The sequence below is a fragment of the Chanos chanos genome, chromosome 6 (assembly GCF_902362185.1).
Source record: "Chanos chanos chromosome 6, fChaCha1.1, whole genome shotgun sequence".
Lineage (NCBI taxonomy): Eukaryota > Metazoa > Chordata > Actinopteri > Gonorynchiformes > Chanidae > Chanos > Chanos chanos.
This window is the reverse complement of record NC_044500.1, coordinates 25,774,558-25,800,745: the sequence shown is the minus strand read 5'-3', so window position 1 is coordinate 25,800,745 and position 26,188 is coordinate 25,774,558. Positions and strand designations below refer to the sequence as shown.

At 45.9% G+C, this 26,188-nt stretch overlaps 1 protein-coding gene across 1 annotated transcript in view; it reads left to right on the top strand.

The window, feature by feature from the left end:
- LOC115815235 (plexin-A1-like) overlaps positions 1-26,188 on the top strand; it is a 124,873-nt gene that overhangs the window by 81,694 nt on the left and 16,991 nt on the right. The window contains exons 10-19 of the mRNA XM_030778193.1: positions 8,311-8,407; positions 8,626-8,816; positions 11,367-11,518; positions 13,309-13,429; positions 13,654-13,790; positions 15,878-16,045; positions 19,438-19,531; positions 20,763-20,999; positions 22,634-22,777; positions 24,335-24,569. Coding sequence (XP_030634053.1) covers positions 8,311-8,407; positions 8,626-8,816; positions 11,367-11,518; positions 13,309-13,429; positions 13,654-13,790; positions 15,878-16,045; positions 19,438-19,531; positions 20,763-20,999; positions 22,634-22,777; positions 24,335-24,569 — 1,576 coding nt within the window. The remainder of the gene's footprint in view (positions 1-8,310; positions 8,408-8,625; positions 8,817-11,366; positions 11,519-13,308; positions 13,430-13,653; positions 13,791-15,877; positions 16,046-19,437; positions 19,532-20,762; positions 21,000-22,633; positions 22,778-24,334; positions 24,570-26,188) is intronic.

Here is a 26,188-nt window from a genome sequence, read left to right as displayed (position 1 = left end):
ATTACTGGTGAACTGTCTTTGTGGGGGTTGTGGAAATCAGCAGAAGAAACAGGACAGTCCTAATGCACAGTCGACTGCTCAGCGAGGTAGTGTTGTCTGCTAGCGCCTTCAGACCATGTCTGAACAGAGAATCTAAAGATCTGATGTACTGAGGAGACTTACTGGTCCACCCTTTTTGTTTTTTTCTTGGTAAAATACTACTGTTATAGATAAACTAGAATAATCTGGATTGAGTATTAATCTGTAATTGTTATGTTTGGAGTGGTTGTTAATCTGTGCTTATAGTGAAAATTATTTGGATTGGTTGATAATCTAAATTTATAGTAAAAATGACTGGATTGTTTGTTAGTCTGTAGTTATAGTAAAAATGGAAACCAATGCAAAGTCCCCATGGGACATAAAACCAAACTGGTGGTTGTGTGAACGAAAGAACCCTGACTCCTGATTGAGCTCCTCCACTCTGAATATGTGAACAATGAGCAGAGAGGCCAATGAGATTAGGTTGAGTCATTAGTCTCTCTGTGGTCTGCAGTGGGATTACTTAAATAAAGGGAATCAAGCCAACATTTAAATTTAGATCTTCAGACGCCAGTTTGATGTGTGACATCAAAAACGTCTCGGATTACGTATAGTTTAATTAGACGTTACTTAATCAAATCTTATCTCTGTATATATTTCATTATCAACCTTTGTAGTGCTATAGCCAGACACTCACACTCACTCACACACACACACACACACACACACACACACACAAGCACTGTAGTTTGATTGTGAAGGAACTGCACAGATGCTGAGGGAGTAAGGCCTTCATCTCAGGGATCTATAGCAGAAAGCTTTGGCAGCATTCACTCCTGAGTTTGGAAAGGAATTAGGCATGCAATGAGACGGGTCCAATGTTTAACCAGCTCGAAGATGGCGTGTGTGTGAGAGAGAGAGAGATGTGTGTGTGTGTGTGTGTGTGTGTGTGTGTGTGTGTGTGTGTGTGCAGGGGGTGGGGGGTGTGGGCAGACACTGCCTGGTTCCTTTCTTGCCTATAAAACCACATAACTTGTCTTGGCCATTACAGTTAAACTACAAACCATGATCTTTGTCCCTTTGGCGGTCAGAAGCCACACAAACTGCCCTGACACACTCTTGGCCCTTTACAGCATCTGCTGCATGTCCAGACCCACACACACGGCCAGCCCTCTGTCCTTGCCCTGTAATCATGACTCACTGTGTGGGGATCAGCAGGGGTTCATGGGAAAATGGATCTGCTTAGGGTTGTATGGGTGCTGAGGAAACCCAGCTGGCAGCTCTGTGGAAACAGGCCAAAGCAGGAAACTGAGGAGAGGCTGTATGTAACCCCCCACCCCATCCCCCAGCTGGGTGCTCATGGGAAATGTAGTTCTTAAAAAGAGCCCCCTCCTTCACCTCCTCCCTTCATCTCCAGAGACAGAACGAGAGAAGACAGATAATATCAGAGCCGAGTTCTACACCATTACCTTAGTGCTGATAAACGAGTGTGCTCGTTCCATCATCCGCTTTCAGCCCCGCTCCAGCCGTCAGGAGGAGGGAGAGGGAGCCGAGTAAAGGAGAAAGGGGAGAGAGAGAGAGAAAATGGGCTGAGAGAGAGAGGGAGTATATAGAGGGAGAAAAGTGGTTTGTGTGGCAGAGATGGGAGTGGTGAGGAGCAGCTGTTTGTGAAGAGAGAGAATAAGAAAGAGCAGGGGCCTCTGATGAGAACCAATTAAAGTGGACACTCCGATAAAACGATGATGAATTACAGCCACAGAGAGAGAGGGAGAGAGGGGGAGTGCAAGAGGGGCAATGGAAGAGAGAAAATGAAAGAGGAAAGGAGGGAGAAGTGTAGGAGAGACAAACTGCAAGTTGGGTGAGGGGATCAAGATATTTGGGTGGGGGCACCTGTAATGTAAGAATGGTAAAAGACATATAGAAAAGACTAATGGAGAGAAAAAGAGATAAACATGAAACAAACAGAGTGAAAAAGGATTGGAGAAAAAGGAGAGTGTGAGTGAGCGAGGGTTAGAGTAAAAGGAACAGAGAGTGTGAAACAGGACGAGAGGGAAAAGTAATGAGAGTGAGACAGTTGGAGGGAATCAAGAGAGAGTGAGGCAGAGTTGGAAAAATGCAACAGAGAGAGTGAGACAGGGTGGGAGGAAAAGGAACAGAGAGAATGATGTAGGGTTAGAGAAAAAGAAAGAGAGTGAGATAGAGTTGGAGATAATAAAGACAGAATGAAATGGAGTTGGAGGAAAAGTGGAGTGAGAGAGTGAGACAGGTTAGAGGAAGACAAACAGAGAGAGTGAGACAAGGTTTGAGGAACAGGAACAGAGAGTGAGACAGGGTTAGAGGAAGAGGAACAGAGAAAGTGAGACAGAGCTGGAGGAAGAGGTACAGAGAGAGACAGGGTTAGAGGAAGAGGAACAGAGAGAGAGAGACAGAGCTGGAGGAAGAGGTACAGAGAGAGACAGGGTTCGAGGAAGAGGAACAGAGAGAGAGAGACAGAGCTGGAGGAAGAGGGGTAAGAGCAGGTTAAAAGCTAGGATAGAAAGAGAGATGGTGAGAGAGGGAGAAAAGAGACATGCATGGCAAAAGGAGAAAGGGAGATCAGAGAGACATTTGGAGGACAAGCGATGTCATCCAACATCTGTTCTACACCAGGGATTGTAAGGCGAGTTAGAGAGAGGGATGAGAGGAGAGAGAGAGTGGAGCACGGAGGAGATGAGTATGCCTTCAGGCCTGTGGTTATTACTTCCTTAACAGGCAGAGATATGTTCACTCTCACTTGTTCTCCTCCTTTTTCTTTCACTCTGTCACTCACTACCCATTTTTAGCAGGGTTAATAAAGCATGTCTGTGTGTGAGTGTGTGTGCATGTGTATCCCTGTAAGTGTGTATCTGTGCATGAGTGTGTGTATCTGTGTGAGTGTGTGTTAGATACAATACTGTAATATTGTTGGGTGTGTGTTTGTCATTGATCCTGCTCAGTGGAGTAACCTCTTAACAACAGATAAACACACACCTTACATAGACCATTACCTCATTAAAACCCACCACTTTAATTGGGCGTTGGACTCTGTGTGTGTGTGTGTGTGTGTGTGTTGGGGGGGGGGGGGGGGGGCTGCAGTCCTCATTAAAAAAAGAAACTCTCTCCATGGTTGATCAAGAGGACACAGCCTCGCCTCACTGCGGCTCTCACTCCATTTTCACTGTTTTTTCTTTCCTCTCTCTCCCTATCTCTCTCCCTCTATCCTTTCCTGTCTTTTCCTGGCTCTCCCAGTCCTGACAGATGATATGGTAGTGTCTTGCTCCCCTGCTCCATCCTAACTAAATAAGAATTAATTGCCATCCAGATATCAGCATATGGCCTCCTCCTTCCCTCTTGCCTCTCTCTCTCGCTCTCTCTCTGGCCTCACTCTCTCTCTCTCTCTCGCTCTCGCTCTCGCTCTCGCTCTCTCTAACGCTACACTCAGATAGACATACTGAGAAATGAAGCGGAGGAGTTGGCGGTGTTGTGGACTGCTCCGATCAGCAGCTCCTCTGTGCCCTATGTCTCTCTGCATCTGTAAGAGTGTTCTTGTTAATGAAACTTACTCCTGTAATGGGAATCTGTTTGAGTCCTGTTAATGCCGACACGTATTTCACACATTCACACATTCTCTCTCTCTCTCTCTCTCTCTCTCTCTCTCTCTCTCTCACTCACACACACACTTTCTGAACCGACAGAGACTTACCCCGGTCTAAGTCTCTGTAGCATTTTGGTTCATCTGTGTGTGCCTGTGTGTGTGTGTGTGTGTGTGTGTGCGCTGTCGTTTGTGTTAAGGTTTAGTAGGTGAGGCAAGGTGTCGTTTGTGTTAAGGTTTAGTAGGTGAGGCAAGGCTGTCATTTGTGTTAAGGTTTAGTAGGTGAGGCAAGGCTGTCGTTTGTGTTAAGGTTTAGTAGGTGAGGCAAGGCTGTTGTTTGTTTTAGGGACCTTCTATAATCTCACTCTCTAATCTGGCTCTTTAATCTCGCTCTTGATGGATAGAGAAGGATTATCACCTTGTAGTTCACGTTCTTTTGTTTGTTTGTGAAAACTCTGGCAACCATGTGGAAGCAGCATATTTTAAGAAAGCCTTAGTTCATCATTAGCAGTTCAGCTGAGCAGTTTTGATATTTCAAATAACTATTTTGAAATGGATGTTTGAACATGGTGGAGTAAATATTTATTCTGAATATGAAATAGAGAGACACTGTGAATATGACAAATGAGGCAGTTGTTGGCAGTCCAGAGTTTCCCATCAGCTGTTGAAAGATATTGCTCAGTGCCAGCAAAACAGTTTGTTCCTCATTTTAGATTGTATGCTATGGTAAGTTATTCTCTCTCTCTCTCTCTCTCTCTCTCTCTCTCTCTCTCTCTCTCTCTCTCTCTCTCTCTCTCTCTCTTTCTGTGACTGTGTCTGTGTGTGTGTGTATGTGTGTGTGAGAAAGAAATGCTTGAAAGGGTAGAATATCAGGGTCTGGTGGACAAATGGCTACAGGAACATACACTCTGTGTGTGTGACTGTGTGGCGTGTGACTGTGCGTGTGTGTGTGTGTTGTGTACATGTGAAGAACAGCTGGGTTCTGTGAGAAGAGGCATGCTGTGTGTGTGAGTGTGTGTGTGTGTGAAGAATAGCTGGGTTCTGTGAGAAGAGACATACTGTGTGTGTATGTGTGTGTGTGTGTGTGTGTATGTGTGCGCGTGTGTATGTGTGTGCGTGTGTATGTGTGCGCGTGTGTATGTGTGCGCGTGTGTGTGTGTGTGTGTGAAGAATAGCTGGGTTCTGTGAGAAGAGACATGCTGTGTGTGTGTGTGTGTGTGTGTGTGTGTGTGTGTGAAGAATAGCTAGGTTCTGTGAGAAGAGACATGCTGTGTGTGTGTGTATGTGCGCGCGCGCGCGCGCGTGTGTGTGTGTGTCTGTGTGAAGAATAGCTTGGTTCTGTGAGAAGAGACATGCCGTGTGTGTGTGTGTGTGTGTGTGTGTGTGCGCGTGTGTGTATGTGTGTGTGTGTGTGTGAAGAATAGCTGGGTTCTGTGAGAAGAGACTTGCTCTGAGAGACTATTTTTAGGTCTTCTCACCGCTCTGCTTTCAAAAATGACTAATTGCCTGTATGTGACCCTCACCGAAGGCTCTCATCCTCTTTTCCTTTCTCTCTCTTCCCCTCACTCCATACACGCGCACGCACACTCACACACACCCTCCCGCAACTCACGCTGGCCTGTTTTTGTTAGCATCTGCACTTTTTAGTCAGAGAGATCAGTGGTAGTGCCTCTCTCTCTCTTGCTCTCTCTCGCTCTTGCTCTCTCTCTCTTTCTCTCTCTCTCTCACTCTCTCTCTTTTTGTTTATTTTATAGGCAGATGGATGAATTCAGGTAATTGTGAGTTCACTTTTGTTATGGTAGGTCTCAGATGGGTTGTTTACATTTTTGAGTGATGTGACGTGTTCGCCACAGTTTTGTTTTCTTTTGTTTTGCTCTGTTTAGCTTTTTTTTGTTTTTTTGTTTTGTTTTCCCTGGCCTGACCATCCGTTTGCTGATGCATAGCGATGTCATGTGATTAATTTACGAGGGGAAACAAACTGCAGGGTGTTGGCTCTCACTGCACCATGCCCAGGTTTTTAAGACCGATACATTGGCCCTGCCTTTTGCCTCAGGATGGGGGCAGCTTTTAAAGAACTGCTTGTGTCAGTGTGTGTCTCTTTGTCTGTGTGTGTGTGTGTGTGCGTGAGAAAAAGTGTACAGCTGAGGGCTCTGGTCGCTAATATCACACACTGTGTTACCGGATCTCACCTTCATTATGACTTCTGACAGGTGGAGTTATGTGTGAAATCTGGTGTGGATTTATACAGCCATGTCATAAAAGATTTCTGGGGTCTTTCACTTCTTGACTGATAGAAAAGGGGGCATCAAAGGTTATAGCTCTCTCACTTCCACACAGTCTCTCTCTTTCTTTTCTTTATCCGTATTCTGTGTGTGTTTGTGTGTGTATCTGTCTTTGTTTCTCTCTCTCTCTCTCTCTCTCTCTCTCTCTCTCTGTCATTCTTTGGTTTTTAACAACCCCCCCCCCCCCTCCTCATACCCCTCTCTTTTTCTTTTTTTTTCCTCTCCTGCTGTTCTGGGGAGATTTATCTCTGTCAGAGAGAGAGAGAGAGAGAGGGAGAGAGGGAGGGAGGGGTGGGTGATCTGGAGCACACGTTCCTTCCCTACAAGCTTCATTAATAGTTACCATGGTTATTTACTTGTTTATTTATTCCATCTCCCTCAGGATTGGCCGTTTTTGTTTACCCCATCGTTCATTTGTTCTGCGCTGACTCTGTGTGTTTGGTGGAGCTGATGCTGATGGAATAAGAGACAGAGAGGGAGAGGGAGAAGTGGAGAAAGAGGAAATGGAGGAGTGTGTTTTCGTTCCTTCCCGGGTGGTTTATCTCATGTGACACGGATGCTGGCGACGTTGGCACTTACCTGTTCTCAGCATTTTTTTTTCTTACCTGCTGAGTTCACCAGGAATCTCACGTTTGCTCTGCACCAAGGCAGAAATGCTACGCATTTGTATCTCCCTGATTTCCAACAGCCGTGTTGTACATCCACATTCACATTTCATACCATCCCAGCCTCCTTAAACACACACTCACTCACTCTCTCCCCCCCACACAGTTACTCACTCTTTCTCACACACATACACACACACACACTCTCATAGACAAATCCGTTCACACATACACACACACGCGCGCACACACAGACAGACCTGGGGGCTCCCTTGGAAGTGTGGTGTTATTGGAATAAAAGAGTGGTGATAAATAAGTAATGAAGCTGTGTAGAGAACATCGCCCTGACTGACTGCACTGTCCAACAGGACACACTTCAACTTTTATAAGCCTTTGGCACAGAGCACCATCACCGCAGCAACAGACAGACAGAGAGAGAGAGACACAGAGAGAGAGAGAGAGAGAGAGAGATGGGAGGAATGCGATGGGCGGATAAGAGAAGGAGAGAGAGATGGTGAGGAGTGAAAGTTTTAATTTGGTTGTTTGGGTGGAAATGTCAGTTTCTCCTTTCTTTCAGTCATTCTTTACACACCCTCACTCCAACCTGTCACTCACCATATTCATCTTTCCCTCTCTCTCCCTCTCTCTCTCTCATGCTCTCCTCTTCCTCCCTAACCTCATTAACTTGACCTGTTTTCTCCTCCTGTTTTGCCACAGCTGAAATATACCATGTTATTCCATATTACGCACCAGGCACTGCACCATAATAATGAGCATGTTAGACTCCTCTTTGATTGGCTGACAGAACCAGATCTGAGGGAGAGAGAGCTGAGGGGGCGGGGCCTCAGAGACAGTTTGCTCTACTGTTAGAAAGTTTGGTGCATCGCTGTTTGACCTTGCCTAGTGTAAGTGTAGGCACCCAGCCACAGAACGGCTGTTAAATAAGTAATATCTCTGATACATAATGTAACACATATACACAGAGAGAAAGAGAGAGAGGGAGTTCTGAGGACTCGGGGAAAGTGTTTCAGACTTCAGAAATATGAACTTAACTCACTTCGTAGATGTTGGACTGTAGGTACTGGAGTGTGTTAGGCACATACAGGGAAGGAGCCAATAGGGGGGAGGGAGGGGGGGTAGGCCCAGTTTCTAGTCCAGAGGCTTCATTCAGCTGTGCTGCTGAAACTCGCCCTCTCTTTCTAATGATTTTAGAGATGCTGTGTGGTCTTCTTATCAGTCTTATCAGGACTGCGGTCCACTCACATCTGACACTAGTTTACAGTTTAACACACACACAGATGCGCTCTCTCTCTCTCTCTCTCTCTCTCTCTCTCTCTCTCTGTCACGCACTCACACACATACACGCATGAGTGCACTCACTCACTCACTCACACTCCTTACAGGGCTGTGTCTAGTGTTTTTTTTTATCCTGAAGCTTAAACACAGAGTGAATAAACCAGGGAAGAGAACACAGTAAACATGTGTAATAAACAAACACAGAGTGAGTAAACCAGGGAAGAGAGAACACAGTAAACATGTGTAATAAACAAACACAGAGTGAATAAACCAGCGAAGAGAGAACACAGTAAACATGTGTAATAAACAAACACAGAGTGAATAAACCAGGGAAGAGAACACAGTAAACATGTGTAATAAACAAACACAGAGTGAGTAAACCAGGGAAGAGAGAACACAGTAAGCATGTGTAATACCAAGGGTCCAGTTGCATTGGTCTGTGGACAATGAGTGATCTAGTAATAGTAACTGACACACTGTTGTTTATTTGTGTATATAGTACAACTACGAAGGAAATGACATCAGCGACCTTCCTGTGGACCTGTCTGTGGTGTGGAATGGCAACTTTGTCATTGACAACCCCTACAATATACAAGGTAACCTAACAACATACGAAAACTATAGCAACCTCACATCACAGTAAATATAATGAATCAAAACCCAAACAGAGTTCTGAAATGATCTTACAAACAGCAAGATAAACTAGCTTACAACTGCAAGAGTACGCAGTGAAACCTACAGACACTGTTAGTAAACGTCATGTTATGGATCTCTCTCTCTGTGTCTCTCTCTTGCTCCCTCTCTCTCTCTCTAGCTCATCTGTATAAGTGTTATGCCCAGAGGGAGAGCTGTGGTATGTGTCTCAAGGCTGACCCCAGGTTTGAGTGTGGCTGGTGTGTCCAGGACAGGAAGTGTTCTCTGAGGCAGGAGTGCAGTGCACCCGAGCACACCTGGATGCACGCCACAGCCGGCAACAGCCGCTGCACTCACCCCCGTATCACCAAGGTAACTGTTACACACACACTCACACACGCGCGCAGACTCAGAGAGTCACGTTATAAACACTGTCAGAAACTGACAGTGTGAATATACACCCACGGCATATGTGTCAGGATTCCTTTGTGTCTGTCTGTGCTTTTTCAGTTTTTATGTCCTTACTCTATTTCTGGTTCCCTCTTCCACTGTGTCCTTTTGGTTTGCACTCATTCTCTGCAGCTCTGTGTGTGTATGTGTGTTTGGTGCAGTGTGTGTGTATGTGTATCTGCGTATGTGTGTTTAGGGCTGTCTCTGCGTGTGTGTGTGTCTGTGTCTGTGTATGTGTGTTTAGTGCTGTCTCTGCGTGTGTGTGTGTGTGTGTGTGTGTGTGTGTGTGTGTGTGTGTGTGTGTGTGTGTGTGTGTGTGTGTGTGTGCACGCACCATCTGTTGCTGTGTGATGCTGTACTCTGGCCGATGCCCAGGTCACCATTCCTGTGTCGTTTACCACAGAGCTTCACACCAGTGTTTCCTTATCTGTCTTTATATCTCACTGTCATTCTCACACACACGCACACGCACGCTGTGCCCGTGTGTCCTTGTCGCTATGTCCTAAGTGTTCACACATGAAAGAATCCATGGTTACAGATATATCTGTAGTAACTGTGAATCTTACAAATAATCCACCATAGGGGAAAAAAAACATTCAGAGACACAGCTGTACATACTAATATGATAAGACCTGAGACAATATGAAAAACCTGAAGGTAAAGGTTAAAACAAGCTGTTTAAGACCCTCTACATTAAACTTCAGGCTGTTTGTTCACAATGCATCTCCCTTCCAGTGTCAGAAATGCAGTTGAATGAATGACTCCCCTGTGTGTGTGTGTGTGTGTGTGTGTGTGTGTGTTGTTCATTATACCTGAACCTTGTATAAACATTGGCTGAGGAGCATCAGTACTGCACAGTCCTCCATGCTGTGTGTGACAGCCTAGACTCTGTCTGACTGAGATGCACAGGAACTGGATAAAAGACGCACACACACACACACACACACACACAAATCTGATCTCTCCTCCGTTCTTAGCTTTCTGTGCGTGCGTGTGTCTGTGTGTATTTTTGTCTCTTACCCCACCACTCTGTGTGCTTGTTCCCTGCTGGCTCACCCGCTCTTTCTTTCTTCCTGTCTTTTTTACTTCTTCCCTCACTACCTCTCCTGCTTCATTCATCTGTGTATGGATGGGTTTGTGTGTGTGTGTGTGTGTGTGTGTGTGTGTGTTTGTTTGTTTGATTGTGCTGGACACTCATGAATGTTCTCCTGGATTAGCTACACCTGCTGTAGGTTGTGGCTGCTGTACTGAAGAGAGAAAGAAAAGGGAGAGAGAATAAAAGAGTGGTAAAAACAGGGGGTATGCAGTAAATGGAGGATTTGGACAAACGTGTGCATTCATAGTCTGAACCTGCCATTTACTCTATAGACATTTACTCTGTAGAATACCTCAAAAGGCTTGGATTGTCTCTTCTTCGCGCTCTCTCTCTCTCTCTCTCTCTCCCTCCCTTGTGTATTCTCTCGTTCTGTCAGTTAAGTAGATTTTCCCCTCAGCTATCAAAAGGCCACCCAGTTCTTCCTCAAATTGAATATTAAATTTCGTATCAAAATCCCTCTCTCCCTGCCAATTAAACACGTCTTTTGTTCTCCTACATTGACTCTCTGTTTGTATATCTCTCTCTCTCTCACTCTCTGTTATTCAGTTTGTATGGTGTGTGTGAGAGAGAGAGAGAAGCTTTATTAGTTAGCGGATTAGTGGTTAATTTCATTTGGATTGTGTGAGACTGGTAGACTGGGACATTCACTGCAGACTAGCATACTGAACTGTGTCTAGCTTTCTCTCCCTTTCCCTGCTCTCTCCTTCCCTTCTCTCTTTTTCTCTTTTCTCACTCCTCAATTACAGTCAAAACACACATGAAGCATGAACGTAACATTACTGTGTGTGTGTGTGTGTGTGTCTGTGTGTGTGTGTGTGTGTGTGTGTCGTTCTTTTGACACCTCTCTATACTCATCCCTTTTTCTTGTGCTCTCTCTCTCTTTCTCTCTCTCTCTTTCTCTTTGTAGCAATGTGAGGTCCTATTAAGGCTTCCCCTCTGAAACCAATTACAGGCCAACGTGTTTGTTCTTTCCTTCTGTCTTTTTCTCTTTGCACTCTGCTTTCATTTCTGGTGTTGAGCGGTGACTGGTGCCCTTGGCCAGTGTCTGTGCCCCCGTGTGGCTTGTTTAGCTGTGGGTCTGATTATGGTCAGCTCCACTTTGATCTGATGTCCGGCCTGCCTTCTCCCGTCATTTCTCATTTTATTTCATCTCTCTCTCTCTCTCTCTCTCTCTCTCTTTTTCTCTCTCTCTTTCAACTTACTTTTCTCTGTCTCACCCTTTCTTACCTCCCACACACTCCCCCTCACTCAAAATTCTCTGAAATTCCTTTAATTTTTAAATTGTTCTTTGTTTAGTCACTACAGGGAGAGGCAGTTGTGTGGGAAGAGAATTGTTTGGTGTCGAGGTGACATACTCTTTCTCTCTCATCTTTAAGCTCTATCCGGAAACGGGTCCTCGACAGGGTGGTACCATGCTCACCATTACAGGGGAGAACCTGGGTCTGCAGTTCAAGGACATCCAGAACACCGTGCGGATCGGCAAGGTGGCCTGTCAGCCCGTGGAACAGGAGTACATCAGTGCCGAGCAGTAAGTCTTCCTGCTGCACACCTCTGTCACTGAACTCAGCTCTGTCAGCCAGAGACTCTCCCGCTCGCTCTCTCTTTCTCCGTCTCTCTCTTTCTCTCTCTCTCTCGCTCTGTTTCTCTCTCTCTCTCTCTCGCTCTCTCCTCTGTTTTTCTCTCTCTCTTTCTCTTTCTGTCTTTCTTCCCTCTGTTCTTCCCTCTTTCTCGTTTTTTTTTCTTTGCACTGTCTTCTCTTTGCTTTCAGGAATGCCTGATGCTAGTATGTTAGTGTTATTGTATTGGAGTCATATAAAGTAAGCCAGAAGTTGTCGCACAAAGCTATTACCACAAAACTCATGACGTGTTTAGCACAATACTTTAGACTGATTTTGGTCATATGTGTGTTGTTACATAGTTATAGAGTGAGATTGTAATAGGACCACAGTGGTTCTGAGGGGGTGTGGTTTGTGAACAGAGAGTGGGATCTAAGGGGGTGTGGTTTTTAAACAGAGAGTGGATTCTGAGGGAGTGTGGTTTGTAAACAGAGCGGGTTCTGAGGGGGTGTGGTTTGTAAACAGAGAGTGGGTTCTAAGGGGGTGTGGTTTGTGAACAGAGAGTGGGTTCTGAGAGGGTGTGGTTTGTAAACAGAGAGTGGGTGCTGAGAGGGTGTGGTTTGTAAACAGAGTGTGGGCATGCACAGCATGTGTTAGTCTTGATGGACATCTCTGATCACATCATGCTAATAGGTGACTTGCTGTGAGAGGATTTGGCAGAGTGAGTGACCCTGTTCTCTCTGTGCCAGTCTATCTGTGTGTCTGTGTGTGTGTCTGTGTCTGATAGAGTGGGTAAATGGCAGAGTTGGTTGAGAGTTCGCAGTCATACCAACTGATGTGACAGTCACTATAAATACACACACAATCTTCAGACCAATCTTCACACACAACCCGATTTCACGCACATACATGCAGTAGCCACCCTGAAACTGACCGATCAGCAATCATACTTGCCTTTCCTATGCATTTCTATGACTTAAGTAATATGACTTTACAAGGAGACAAATTGATAGTCCTTCATTCTCTGTCCACTTGGACCTATTTATCTGGCAGCTTTTATTGGAATGTTTGGGTCGTTGCCAAGGTAGCCATTGCATCGGAATGTTGAGAAGCATGTCGCTGTGGCAGCGGTTTCCGTGGCCACCTGCGGAGAAAGGACAGAAGTAGGGGGAGTTAATAACTCACCATGGGAGAAACACAGGCCCTGGGGCATGATGGGAAGGTTGGGTGGTGCTTTCATTAATCACAGAACTACTAGCGCACACGCAGGGCTAATTAACAAGCTGACGTGACTGCACGCAGTGAAACATGAGGTCTGGAACGTAGGGGTGTGTGTGTGTGTGTGTGTGAGTGTGTGCATGCCTGTGCCTGAGGTCCTATACCAACTTAGCTCTCTTCCCCTCAATCTCTTCCCCTTTGCTCTTCAATCACTGTTGGAATGGATTTTCATTTGGCCAATAGAGTCCTTAGGGCTAAACGTGGCTCTCTCCAGTTTTAGAGGCTCATTCTAATCCGTTCCTACAGAGAGAGACTCTAGACCTGCTCCATTACAGACCCCCGAAATAAGTGTCTGCGTTACCACGGTGACACACACCTGAGACGACCAAGTCCAGGGTTTGAGTTTGGATTTTTTTTTCAAATGGAGTGAAGAGACTTGTATGCGTGTTTCTCTCTCTACTCCCCTCTATCTGTCTGCTTCATTGTCTTGGTGTTTTTCTCTCAGGATCTCTAACTGTATCTCTCTGTCTCTGTGTGTCTGTAGGATTGTGTGCCGTCTGGCTGATGCGACAGGTTACCCTGTGCGGGAGGCCCAGGTGGAGGTTTGTGTGAGGGACTGCCAACCCGAGTACAGAGCTGTATCACCTAAGGCTTTCACCTTTGTGGTAAGAAACAGGGAGTCAAAACGAAAAATACCCTTTTTATACAAATGTGGTCTGTGTAGTATCCTAAGCAGTCTAAGTCGACTGTGAGTTTAAATTCATAAATACTTCATTGAACCACTGCTACATAACAAACACACGTCTTCCCCATGTCATCTAACAGTGTGCTGTCTCTCTCTCTCTCTCTCTCTCTCTGTGTCTGTATGTGTCTGTGCGTGTATGTGTAGTCTCCGTATTTTGGCCGTGTACATCCCTCACAGGGCCCAGTCTCTGGTGGAACAAGGATCACTATTTACGGCAGCCATCTTAATGCAGGCAGTGCTGTGTTTGTCAAGATTGGCCTGAATCCCTGCCGCTTTGAGAGGTTAGCTTCACCTGCCCCCCCCCCCCCCCCCACACCCTTCCTTATTTCTCTTTAACTGATTCTCTCATTCTGCTGTATCTTGTACAGATTCCATGTGTCCATGGGAGTACATGTATCTCCCACCCATAGTTTGGGTACTGTTCCTGCTAAAAAGGGGATATTTTGTTTTCCTCTCCTACTGTATTCTCTCAAACTGTAACTTTTCTTTAAATCCTTCTGAAATCAAACTAAAATGAATCAAGGCCCTACTACTGGTATGCAAATGCTTATTCACGTGTAATTCTGTTAATGACACATGTATAGACTGTGTTGAGGACAAATTGGGTAAAACAGACGTTGATGTTAGGGAAAAAAACACTTAGTGCACTTTTCTTGTCGCTACTGGCTGTGTGATGACGCTAAATCGCTTCGAATACGAACGTGCCTTTGTGTTAGCGCGCTAACAGATGGCGGGAACGTCTCGGGCGAAACAAGGAGAGCTTAGTTAACACTTTTCTCAAGAGCACCTTGGGATTTTCCCGGAGAAGATACAGTTTAAAAAAGAAAAAAAGAAAGATATAGTGGGGAAAAAATAACCATTCTCCCAACACTCCTCTCTTTGGTTGGTACGCCTTGACTTCAAACACTGGAGAACTGACTAACGCCGAATCTCCACAGTTTCCGCTTGTAATCTCTTAGCCGCAATTATTTGGCCATTTTTAAACCCTTTTCTCGCAGCTTTAGCCTTCAGAGCTAGCTTTCTATTTCGCATCCATATCTGCCTCTGCAGACCCAGCTGACATATGTAAACACTTAAGAGCGCGGTGACGGTCGGCTTTTGAAAAGACTGCCGTGTACCGGTTTGTTTTGTGACTGCCGAGCGGTAGGACGCATCTGAAGAGTCGCCTTTTGTCTAGTCTCGTATCTGCCGTTGCCCAGCGAGTGGGCTGCGGCTTCGCTTCTCATTCCCAGTGTTAATCAATGTGACGCGTGGCGGCTTTCCCGGTCAAAGCCGTGTTTAATGCGCAAAAAGTGAAACAGGCGGCCGTCGCTCTGCGCTCGTTTTCTTGTTAAAAAACAATTCCCATTCCTTCTTATCTGCCGCCCGCAACATTATATTCTCTTTCTTTGTATTTGTGCCTCTCAGCCTGGCGTGTCTTCCTTTTAAAAGCACATTTTTTCTCTCTCTCCCTCTCCCTCTGTCCCCCTCGCTCTCTCCCTTTCTCTCGTCTCTTCGATATCTTTCCACTTTGCTTGCACCGTTCTCTCTCTCTCTCTCTCTCTCTCTCTCAGTCTCATTCTCTCTGCTTGTGACAACGGTGCTGTCAAAATAAGTATGTACGGAGCTCGGCAGGTTTTCTCCGCCGCGTGTTGTGAAATTGGTTGCCTAGGCAACATGCTGCGGGGATTGAGGAGAGAGAGCCACTGAAGGCATTTTTGTGCACGGACACACACACTTGCACAGACCTACAAGCTCTCCTTTCATCCAGCCAGCTGAAAGACAATGACTTTCCCCTTTTTACCTGTAATTCTATCATTTATATAGAGTATAAATATTTTTTCTCCTCCTCCAATGCAAAGTACATGGAATCTGTGCCATGGAATCGGCGTCGCACTACTCTTGATTTAAACATGAGAAGACATTCTCTCTCTGTCACACATGCACACATGCACGCGCACACTCACGCACATGCACACAGAGGCCGATGGTTTTCACAGGCGTAGCACGCAGGCAGTGTGCAGCACCTCAGGCATGGGTTTCATCAGATGAAAATCTGAAGAACTCTCATCTTCAAAGTGTTTCTCTGACAGAGGAATTGGAGCGAGCGGTCAGCGGCCGTCCGATGCAATGTCAGAGACGCTGAGCCTGACAAACACACACATACACACACACACATACACGCACAGCTGTCTTCAAATCACCTTCAAGCCCCAAACCCACTTTGCCATCATTAACATTCAGAATCTCATGGTTTATAGTTATATCTAAAGGAGACTGTTAGGTGGTACCACTTATTCCCAGTAGAGCCAGGTCCATTTCTTTCAGAAATATAGGCTATGTCGAAATGCTCACCTCTGTGTGTGTGTGTGTGTGTGTTCACCTCCAGGCGGAACGCACGGGAGATAGTGTGTGTGACTCCAGCAGGCCTAGGTGTGGGGCACACTCCAGTCATGGTGGATATTAATGCAGCAGAGCTGAGAAACCCTGACGTGAAGTTCACATATGCTGACGACCCCACCATCGTAAAGATAGAACCGGACTGGAGCATCGCCAGGTAACACTACCGCTCAGATAACATGAAGAGGTTGCTGAATGACCGGGGAAGGGTGTGTGTGTGTGTCTCAGTGGTGTTCTGGTAACTGGGGAAGTGGTTGTGCTCAAATTTTCCCAAGAATTTCCCACAGGAAATGAAAGCCGGAATGTCTGCCCAGTCACTTAGCACATTACAGGGTGTGCTTTATGTCTGATGTAATGTGTTGAATGCACGTCATAAATAGAAATCTAATAATGTTGTTTAACAGACATTCTGTGAGTGAAAGAAAAGAAGACATGGCGAGAGACGTGTGAGCGTCCTGTCGCATTCAGTGTGACCTTCAATCTGCCACATACACACAGGGAGTGTGTGTGTGTGTTTGTGTTTGTGTGTGTGTGTGTATTTGGATGTGTGTGCGTGGGTGTTTGTTTTTGTTGGAATACATTGAGCAAGGAGTTATAGGTATGTGGGTGTTGTTAATGAGTTAGTGTGGGTGTGTGTGCTATTAGTGAGTATGTTTTTGTATATGCTTCAAGTGTGTGTGTGTGTATATATGCTGTGTCTCTAGAGCACGCAGTAACCCCACAGTCACTAGTCAAAATGGCTGTCAGCGTTTCCCAACTCCACAACAGCCATATGCAGCCGACCTGAAAATGGGAACAAGGGTTTGAAACCCAGAGGAATGGAGGGAGGGGTGAAGAAGAGGATGAGGAAGGGGAGAAGGTATAATAATGTGTGAGGTGAGGGGGAGCTGCCTTGTAGTGAAGCTGTGAAATAAGGTGAGAGAGAGAGAGAGCCTGGAGCAGAAAGCCTGGTTTGGGCCTGCTGCTTGTTGTTTGGGGTGCTCTGCCAGGGCCCGGGTTTGATTGACAGGAGCGCAATGAGTTTACAGTGATTCTGGGGGGGAAAAATACTACATGTTGTGCGCCTGGGCTGGTCTGTCTTTACTGCACTGTGCACTGTTGTGTGTCTAGGCTGGTCTGTCTTTACTGCACTGTGCACTGTTGTGTGTCTAGGCTGGTCTGTCTTTACTGCACTGTGTACTGTTGTGTCTAGGCTGGTCTGTCTTTACTGCACTGTGTACTGTTGTGTCTAGGCTGGTCTGTCTTTACTGCACTGTGCACTGTTGTGTGTCTAGGCTGGTCTGTCTTTACTGCACTGTGTACTGTTGTGTCTAGGCTGGTCTGTCTTTACTGCACTGTGCACTGTTGTGTGTCTAGGCTGGTCTGTCTTTACTGCACTGTGCACTGTTGTGTGTCTAGGCTGGTCTGTCTTTACTGCACTGTGCACTGTTGTGTGTCTAGGCTGGTCTGTCTTTACTGCACTGTGTACTGTTGTGTGTCTAGGCTGGTCTGTCTTTACTGCACTGTGCACTGTTGTGTGTCTAGGCTGGTCTGTCTTTACTGCACTGTGTACTGTTGTGTCTCTAGGCTGGTCTGTCTTTACTGCACTGTGTACTGTTGTGTGTCTAGGCTGGTCTGTCTTTACTGCACTGTGTACTGTTGTGTGTCTAGGCTGGTCTGTCTTTACTGCACTGTGCACTGTTGTGTCTAGGCTGGTCTGTCTTTACTGCACTGTGTACTGTTGTGTGTCTAGGCTGGTCTGTCTTTACTGCACTGTGTACTGTTGTGTGTCTAGGCTGGTCTGTCTTTACTGCACTGTGTACTGTTGTGTGTCTAGGCTGGTCTGTCTTTACTGCACTGTGTACTGTTGTGTGTCTAGGCTGGTCTGTCTTTACTGCACTGTGTACTGTTGTGTGTCTAGGCTGGTCTGTCTTTACTGCACTGTGTACTGTTGTGTGTCTAGGCTGGTCTGTCTTTACTGCACTGTGTACTGTTGTGTGTCTAGGCTGGTCTGTCTTTACTGCACTGTGCACTGTTGTGTCTGGGCTGGTCTGTCTTTACTGCACTGTGTACTGTTGTGTGTCTTGGCTGGTCTGTCTTTACTGCACTGTGTACTGTTGTGTCTAGGCTGGTCTGTCTTTACTGCACTGTGCACTGTTGTGTGTCTAGGCTGGTCTGTCTTTACTGCACTGTGTACTGTTGTGTCTAGGCTGGTCTGTCTTTACTGCACTGTGCACTGTTGTGTGTCTAGGCTGGTCTGTCTTTACTGCACTGTGCACTGTTGTGTGTCTAGGCTGGTCTGTCTTTACTGCACTGTGCACTGTTGTGTGTCTAGGCTGGTCTGTCTTTACTGCACTGTGTACTGTTGTGTGTCTAGGCTGGTCTGTCTTTACTGCACTGTGCACTGTTGTGTGTCTAGGCTGGTCTGTCTTTACTGCACTGTGTACTGTTGTGTCTCTAGGCTGGTCTGTCTTTACTGCACTGTGTACTGTTGTGTGTCTAGGCTGGTCTGTCTTTACTGCACTGTGTACTGTTGTGTGTCTAGGCTGGTCTGTCTTTACTGCACTGTGCACTGTTGTGTCTAGGCTGGTCTGTCTTTACTGCACTGTGTACTGTTGTGTGTCTAGGCTGGTCTGTCTTTACTGCACTGTGTACTGTTGTGTGTCTAGGCTGGTCTGTCTTTACTGCACTGTGTACTGTTGTGTGTCTAGGCTGGTCTGTCTTTACTGCACTGTGTACTGTTGTGTGTCTAGGCTGGTCTGTCTTTACTGCACTGTGTACTGTTGTGTGTCTAGGCTGGTCTGTCTTTACTGCACTGTGTACTGTTGTGTGTCTAGGCTGGTCTGTCTTTACTGCACTGTGTACTGTTGTGTGTCTAGGCTGGTCTGTCTTTACTGCACTGTGTACTGTTGTGTGTCTAGGCTGGTCTGTCTTTACTGCACTGTGCACTGTTGTGTCTGGGCTGGTCTGTCTTTACTGCACTGTGTACTGTTGTGTGTCTAGGCTGGTCTGTCTTTACTGCGGTGTGACTTATAAGGACACCACACACATGTTTACGTTTCCGAATGCTGGCTCTGACGCTCTTTGATCTCGGTGCCTGTCTGTGGCTGACACTAATAAAGTCTGGATGGTACAGAACAGTGTCGCTAAAGATGTCTGTCTCTCTCTCTCTCTCTCTCTCTCTCTCTCTCTCTGTGACTGTGTCTTAAAAGACACGGGCTGTTGGCGAGGACAGGTCTCTTCAACGAGAGCGTTCGGTAATTGAGCTGACAGGTGTCAGAAAAGCCCTGTGTCTAAGCCCCTGTATTTCAGAGTGGGAGGCCCTGTCAGATATCTGCACAGTTTGTGTGGGGTCATCTTCATGTTGTTTGTTGTTAGAGGGAAGAAATGTCAAAGAGAGAAAGAAATAGATGAGACAGAGTGAGCGATGGTTGCTTAAAGTGACTGCCCAAAGACGATTTTGGATGAAAATGGATGTCTTAGGAAAGAAAATGTCTTGTGTCATATGCCTTTGGACAGTGAGTTTCTTCTTATTCTCTCTCTCTCTCTCTCTCTCTCTCTCTCTCTCAGTGGAGGGACCCCACTGACTGTCACTGGTACCAATCTGCTCACCATCAGAGAACCCAAGATGAGGGCCAAATACGGAGATATCAGGACTCTTAATGTAAGTTTTGAACACACACACACACACACACACACACACACACACTAAAGGTGGGTATACACTGTGCGATTTTGGACTGTCCAAGACAAAAGCTGACCAACATTAAAGAAATGTGGCAATATCTTTGGTCGTGACTCCAAAACTGTGGTCCTACGTCGCACTGTGAGAGAGATTCAAAGATGGCCATTGTCACGGTCTTGCAACCAAAGATAGCCTGGGATGAAATTCTGACAGTGTCAGGAATTTAGGATGACCATCTCACAATGTGCTGCTACGACCTACGTCTACTAACCAACCAATAGGAATGCAGCATGAAACTACACACTGATCAACGTGACACTGGCGCCAAACCCCAATGTAAAAGATGGAAAAACGATGGATTCCAACAAGGCACGCTGATGACCTTTTATTCTCGTACACTGACTTGCGTTGTAGCCTACGATTCAGTAGGTGTTACCATCATACAGTCTACATTCATCAAACTTGATGTCGTACCCAAGTTTATAAGACCCATGTTGCACAGTGGGGCTTGCAGTAAACTTGTAAGATTGCTGAAATCTCACAATCTGTAGGCACTTGAAGAGTTTGCCTCAGCTGTAACCCATCTCCAGGCCTGTTTGTATGAACGTCTGTGTGTGTGTGTGTGTGTGTGTGTGTGTGCGCACACATGATGCTGAATCTCCTTTTAGCGGTTTAACCTTTGAAATGTCAGTCAGACAAACATAAATAAACTCAAAAGGAAGTGGCAAAGGCCCCCTGCTGTCCCCCCGCAGGGATCGGCTAACCTTTCTCTCCCCCCACTACTACTCCACCTGCCCAACACTTTTCAACCTTCTCTTTTTCTTTTCCTTTCTCCCGCTTGTTGTTGGCCTAGTTTTTTGGGCGGCGTAGGGCATCTGTAAACCTGTTCCCTCCACGTTTCACAGTTCATGTGCCTAGAACCTTATTAGAGTGTGTCTTTACAATAAAAAAGCGGTTGATTTTCTAAGGCTAGTTCCCTTTTATTAGAGAAGTTTCTATGTGTACAATCTAAATTACTGTAAACATTTTTGCCTTATTTATGGCAATTCTTGGTATTTACCTGCAGTTACAGACAGTATGTGAGAATACATTATTATTAACTATGACCAACATCGTCAAACTTTTTCTCTCTCTGTCTCTCTCACCCTCTCTTTGTCTGTGTCTGTCCCTGTGTCTCTCTTTCTCTCTCTCACTCTCTCTCTCTCTGCAGAACTGTACCTGTGTGAATAACACAGTGATGGTATGTCTGGCGCCCTCAGTGGCAGAATCAGAGCGGGATTTTTCGGAGGCGGGAAGCAGTCCTGACGAGATTGGCTTTGTCATGGATAACGTCCAGGCCCTGCTGGTGGTTAATGAGAGTTTCAGTTACTACCCAGACCCCGTGTTTGAGCCACTCAGTCCCACAGGCATGCTGGAACTCAAACCTGGCTCTCCGCTCATACTCAAGGTATGTGGCTCTTTCCCTCTTACGACACTAAACATGTCTGTTATAGGATTTAAACCCAAACTAATGTTAAATAAACACCTGAGTCCCGGCCCGTTGTCTATGACTGATGAAGTGATCTGGATGTGACTTAGGTAAGGCTCTGTTATGGTGACGGTAACTGTGCTGTGGTAAGGGGAGATAGAGGTGAACCTGAAGGCAGTGGGTTCTCGACCCAAACAGACTCAATACCAGTGTGACCATTCAACGGCACTGTCTGGGACTGACCTGCACTGTGAAGTGTGCCCGGGGAAGATGCAGATATACAGCTCTCGTTCTCTCAGGCCTTCTTGTTTCCACATTCAGCTGTGGTTGGACCCCTTAGAGAGATTTGAGAAGTAAAGATGAGGAAGAGGAAGTGAGGGAGGTTTAAAGGAGGAAGAGGAAGAGTTAAATGTTTACCTGTAGCTGTCTGTAGACCAACTGTGTGTGAGTGTGTGTGTGTGTGTGTGTGTGTAAGAGAGAGAGAGAGAATGAATGTAACTAAATATTTACTCTTTAAAAGTGACTCACTCTCTGCCTCCCAACATACTCAACTTGAAAAAAAGATATTAAAAGAAAAAACACACAGACACACATATTTCCTCTGATACAAAATTCTCTCTCTCTCTCTCTCGCTCCACTCGTTTCTCCTTCAACTTCAAAGGTTCTGCTTGAAAAAAGTCATCATGCTTTTTCATAGAAAATTGATGCAGATTTTTTTTCGGCTCCCAAGAGCCGAAAAAAAAGGTGGGGGGGGGTGAGTTTTGTGTGTGTGTGTGTGTGTGTGTGGGTGAAGGGGGAGGGACAACTGTAGCAGAAGACATCGTGACATCCATAACTAACTTTTTTTTTAAAAATAAAACTGGTTTTATTAAAACCCTTTTCATTGCTGCATGGCTGCTGAAAGCATCAGTAAGAAAAATAAGACCAAGCAAAATCATTTCTGATTCCATTAAATAATTGTAGATAAATTAGATGTGCATCGAATTTTCCAAGCAATTAATTTCTTCTTTTTTTCATTTCCTCTGCTCCTTCAAAGCCTCCTGGGGGAAACAGGGGCTGTGTGTGACCGTGTGTTTATCTATGCATATATGCGTGTGTGTGAGAGAGAGAGAGAGCTAGGGAGAGGAGGGAGGGGGCTGCCTATTCTGGGCTTTTATTTACATGTTTAATTGGATCCCCTCGGTCACAAAAGTCTCTGAAGAAGCTTCCGACAGACTCCGAGCTGCCTGCCGAGTGTTTTGCCCCGGGGCACGCCTGGCGTAAGCCCGCTGGGCTGTACTGGACCCTGACAGGGCCTGCCGCATGTGCTACTGCAGCTCTGATGGAATCCAGTCAGAGAGAGGGGGGGGGGGGGGCACTCACTGTACACTTAACCTCGCTCGCTCTTTCCCCAGGCTAGACACAGAGCATGCGTCAGTGCATGGAGGGCGCTTAAGACGCTTTCTCGTTTTTTACTCCTGCTAAGCTGTGGTCACCTGACTGATCCGATCTGAGGCCCTGTTTATAGCTGAGTTTGAACGGTCTGATCACAATTTGTCTGTAAACGCTGATGTCGTGTGTGTGTGTGTGTGTGTGTGTGTGTGTGTGTGTGTGTGTGTGTGTGTATGTTGCAGGGAAGAAACCTGATACCGTCAGCAGCAGGGAACGCCAAACTGAACTACACGGTTCTGATCGGAGACACGCCGTGTGTGTTGACTCAATCGGAGAGTCAGCTCATGTGTGAATGGCCAAACTTTACCGGCCAGCACAAAGTGACGGTGAGACACATCCACACTCATCTTCATCATCACTGTCTGCGCTGTGTATACCTCCTCCTCTTCCCTCCTCTTCTTTACCCCTTCACCTCCAGCCCTGTCATAGGCTCTACTCTACTCCTCTCCTTCTTTTTCCATCCTCTCATCCCAACACGGTTAAACGATCTCCACATCATTCCCTCTTTCCCATGTTTTTTTTGGTTTCTTTTTCTCATTTTTTTCTTCTCCCCATTCTCCTCTATTACCCCTCCTCCTGTGTGCTGTCTCATCCTCCACTCTCCTCTCTTCTACCGGAGGTGCATATTTGTTGTTTTTTCTCTGTGAGTGGTGTGTATGTGTGTGATGAATTGTAGAAGAAGTGTTGGGGGTCAGGGCTGTGTAATGTGGATCTTATTGATGCTCTCTCAGGGTTACTGGACCAAAGGGGACACAAACACTATATTTAACTCAAGCATATTACGTGTTTAAGTAGATTTATATATTTATATATACACACACACACACACACACACACATATGTGTGTGTGTGTGTGTGTATATATATATATATATAAATTGGCACAGACTTCGCACATTAATTTTGTTCAAGCGTCAGGGGTATTAAAATAGCTCTGTGTTATTTTTCCCAAGCTGTCTGCTCTCTTTCTGTGAGGGAAAAAACCCCCAGAGGGGATAGATAGAGAGTTGGGGGGGGGGGGGGGGGGCGGTGAGCCGGACAGGGAGAGACAGAGAGATTGAAAGGGAAAAACGGGAGACGGAGCTTGTGAGACCCATAAGCCCAGATGTTTGTCCTTGGCCTATATTTGGTGACCTATATAAAAGAGAAAGAGGGGTACTAGCCCACATTTTCCCTCCTCTGTCTCCAGACAGCGCCATGAGAATGTCTCTCGCCCTCTCATAAACATCCACAGGACCATCTGTATGCTAAAACTACATTCACTGAGAATCAAAGAGCCCTCATACCAGTTTTACATCTGTACGACACTTCCCATGATTCCTGATGCATTTCCCCATAAGGCACCCGTGCGCTCTTCCCAGCAGCACTGTCCAGGTGTGTTCAGAGTGGAGAGACAGGTGCCTGCTCCAGCGCGATGTGTTTTAGGAAGCAGTTAAGTCCTGTGAGGAGCGAGGGCTGTTTTCTGAAGTGGAATTGGGATTAATGGGAAGTAGAGCTTCAGATAGGTCTGTGTGGTACTGGTAATTACAGCCCTCAACAAGCACTCACACAGAGAGAGATACTCCATGCAAGCACAGAGTGAAAACAATGACAACAGGTGAAAAACTGCACTTGACTCATGGTAGAAGAGTATGTGTGTGTGCACGGCATATAAACAGTGCATGTAGAGACTCCAACCATTTGTGTTCATTATTTCATTGTGTGTGTGTGTGTGTGCGCGCATTTTGTGTGTGTTAGAGAGAGAGTAAACTATATACGTGCTCTCTGGGTTCCTGTTGGAGTTAACACTGTGATTCTTCATGGTTGGTATGAGAGTGTGTGTTTGTGTGTTCACATGCTTGTGTGTGTGTGTGTTTATAACATACACTGTGTGTCCCCCTCAGGTGCGTGTTGGAGGGTTTGAGTTTTCACCCGGCACTCTACAGATCTACTCGGACAGTTTGTTGACGCTGCCGGCAATAATCGGGATAGGAGGGGGCGGTGGTCTTCTGCTCCTGGTCATTATCGTGGTCCTCATCGCTTACAAGCGCAAGTCCAGAGACGCAGACCGGACCCTCAAACGCCTGCAGCTGCAGATGGACAACCTGGAGTCCAGAGTGGCTCTCGAATGCAAGGAGGGTAAGACCAAACTAGACTGGGCTACCTCTCCCTCATCCGCCCTCCTTCTAGCCTTGCCTTTTCTTCCACCCGTTTTTGGGGAGTTTTTTTGGTGTCTGTTTTTTGGACTGTTTATCTTGTTTTTCCACTGGGAGCTGAGAAAGAGGAGAAGTTGGAAAGACTTGGCAACAGGAAATGCTCTGATCAGAAACCAGTGCGTGGCCTTTCGCTGTGTGTTTGTGTAGGATGTTTGAAAGCTTTTTATAGCGACGACTCTTTAATGGGCTATGTTTTTGGTGTTTACCAAAGCTTTGGCTGATGTTTTTTATCTCCAAACACAATGATGAGTGTTTGTATATTTCCCAGGCAGAGAACAGGCCTTCTGGTTCAGAACTTTTCCTTGTTATGAATATAGCAAGCCTTCTTACTGAACAATGATAAAGCTGTCTTTTCAAGGCCTTGTGCCTTAATGAAGTCTTTGAAGAAGTGTTGTTCTGTTGAGTGTCGTTTACTTTAATGTCGTTTTGCACGGCGACGGCGTCGTTTTGCGTAGTGTCGTTTCGCTCAGCGTTTTTTTGTATATAGCGCTGTTTGCTTGTTGGGATTTCATAGGGGGAAAAAATGTTTTGAGTGAGACAAACTTTGTTGAACTTGTGATCAAAGTGCTGACTGATGTGAAGGTCAGAGGACGACCAAATATCATGTGATTTTACTAATTTTCTGTTTCCTTCCTTCGCTCTCATGCCACAGCACATACTTTACTCCCAAAAGACAGCATTGTCCTAAAAGAGTGTATAATTTATTGCCTCAGAATAGATGGAAATTTAATTTGATTTTCTGTAAAGCCCTAATTTAGCGTCAAGAAGTTGACCTTTTTTTTTGGCACTTAAAGAAGACGTTTTGAGGTGATGACAGTGAACCAATAGCAGCAGTCCCGGTGACAGGGCCAAAGGAGAAGTCACAGCGTCACGCCCAGTTTGTCAGCTGGCTGATCTCAGGTCAGGTCAGCAGAGTGAAAGACACACAGACCATTATCTCCATCTGAGTGACCAGAGGTTGTGACCTCATCACTCTTTCCAGCCGCTGATAAAAAGCCTGGCACGGAGAGAGGGATATGAGAGAGAGAGAGAGAGAGAGAGAGGAGATGGATGGAGGAGGAAAAAAAGAAAGGGAGGTCAGAAAGATAAGAGAGAGGGTGACCTCCAGGAAGAACCAACACCGAGAGAGATGAACGAGGGAAACTAGAAAGGGCGACCTGCTTTTCGTTTATTTATTCAGCCTCTTTCTGCACCGGAGGAAAAGGGAATCATTGTGGAGTCGTCCCCCCCCCCTTGGTTTTTGTTCTTCCTCTCTTTTTAGTCTTTTTTTCCTGGCTTTCTCCTTTGGGTTTCTGAAGTTTTGTACCCAGGTGCTATACCACGCAGTGTGCTGTGCTGTTTTACGCTTTTCTTTTCCTTTTTCTACTCCACTTTCTGGCTGTTAAGCAACTTTCATTTACCATTTTCTTGTTCCCTGTTTTGCTGTTTGCCAGATTATTCCCTCAGACCATGCTTAGCTCACTCTTTCACTCCCCCATTCTCACGTTCTCTCCAACTCTCATTAATTTTCCAGTGTGAGCTTACACAGCATGTACTCATCTC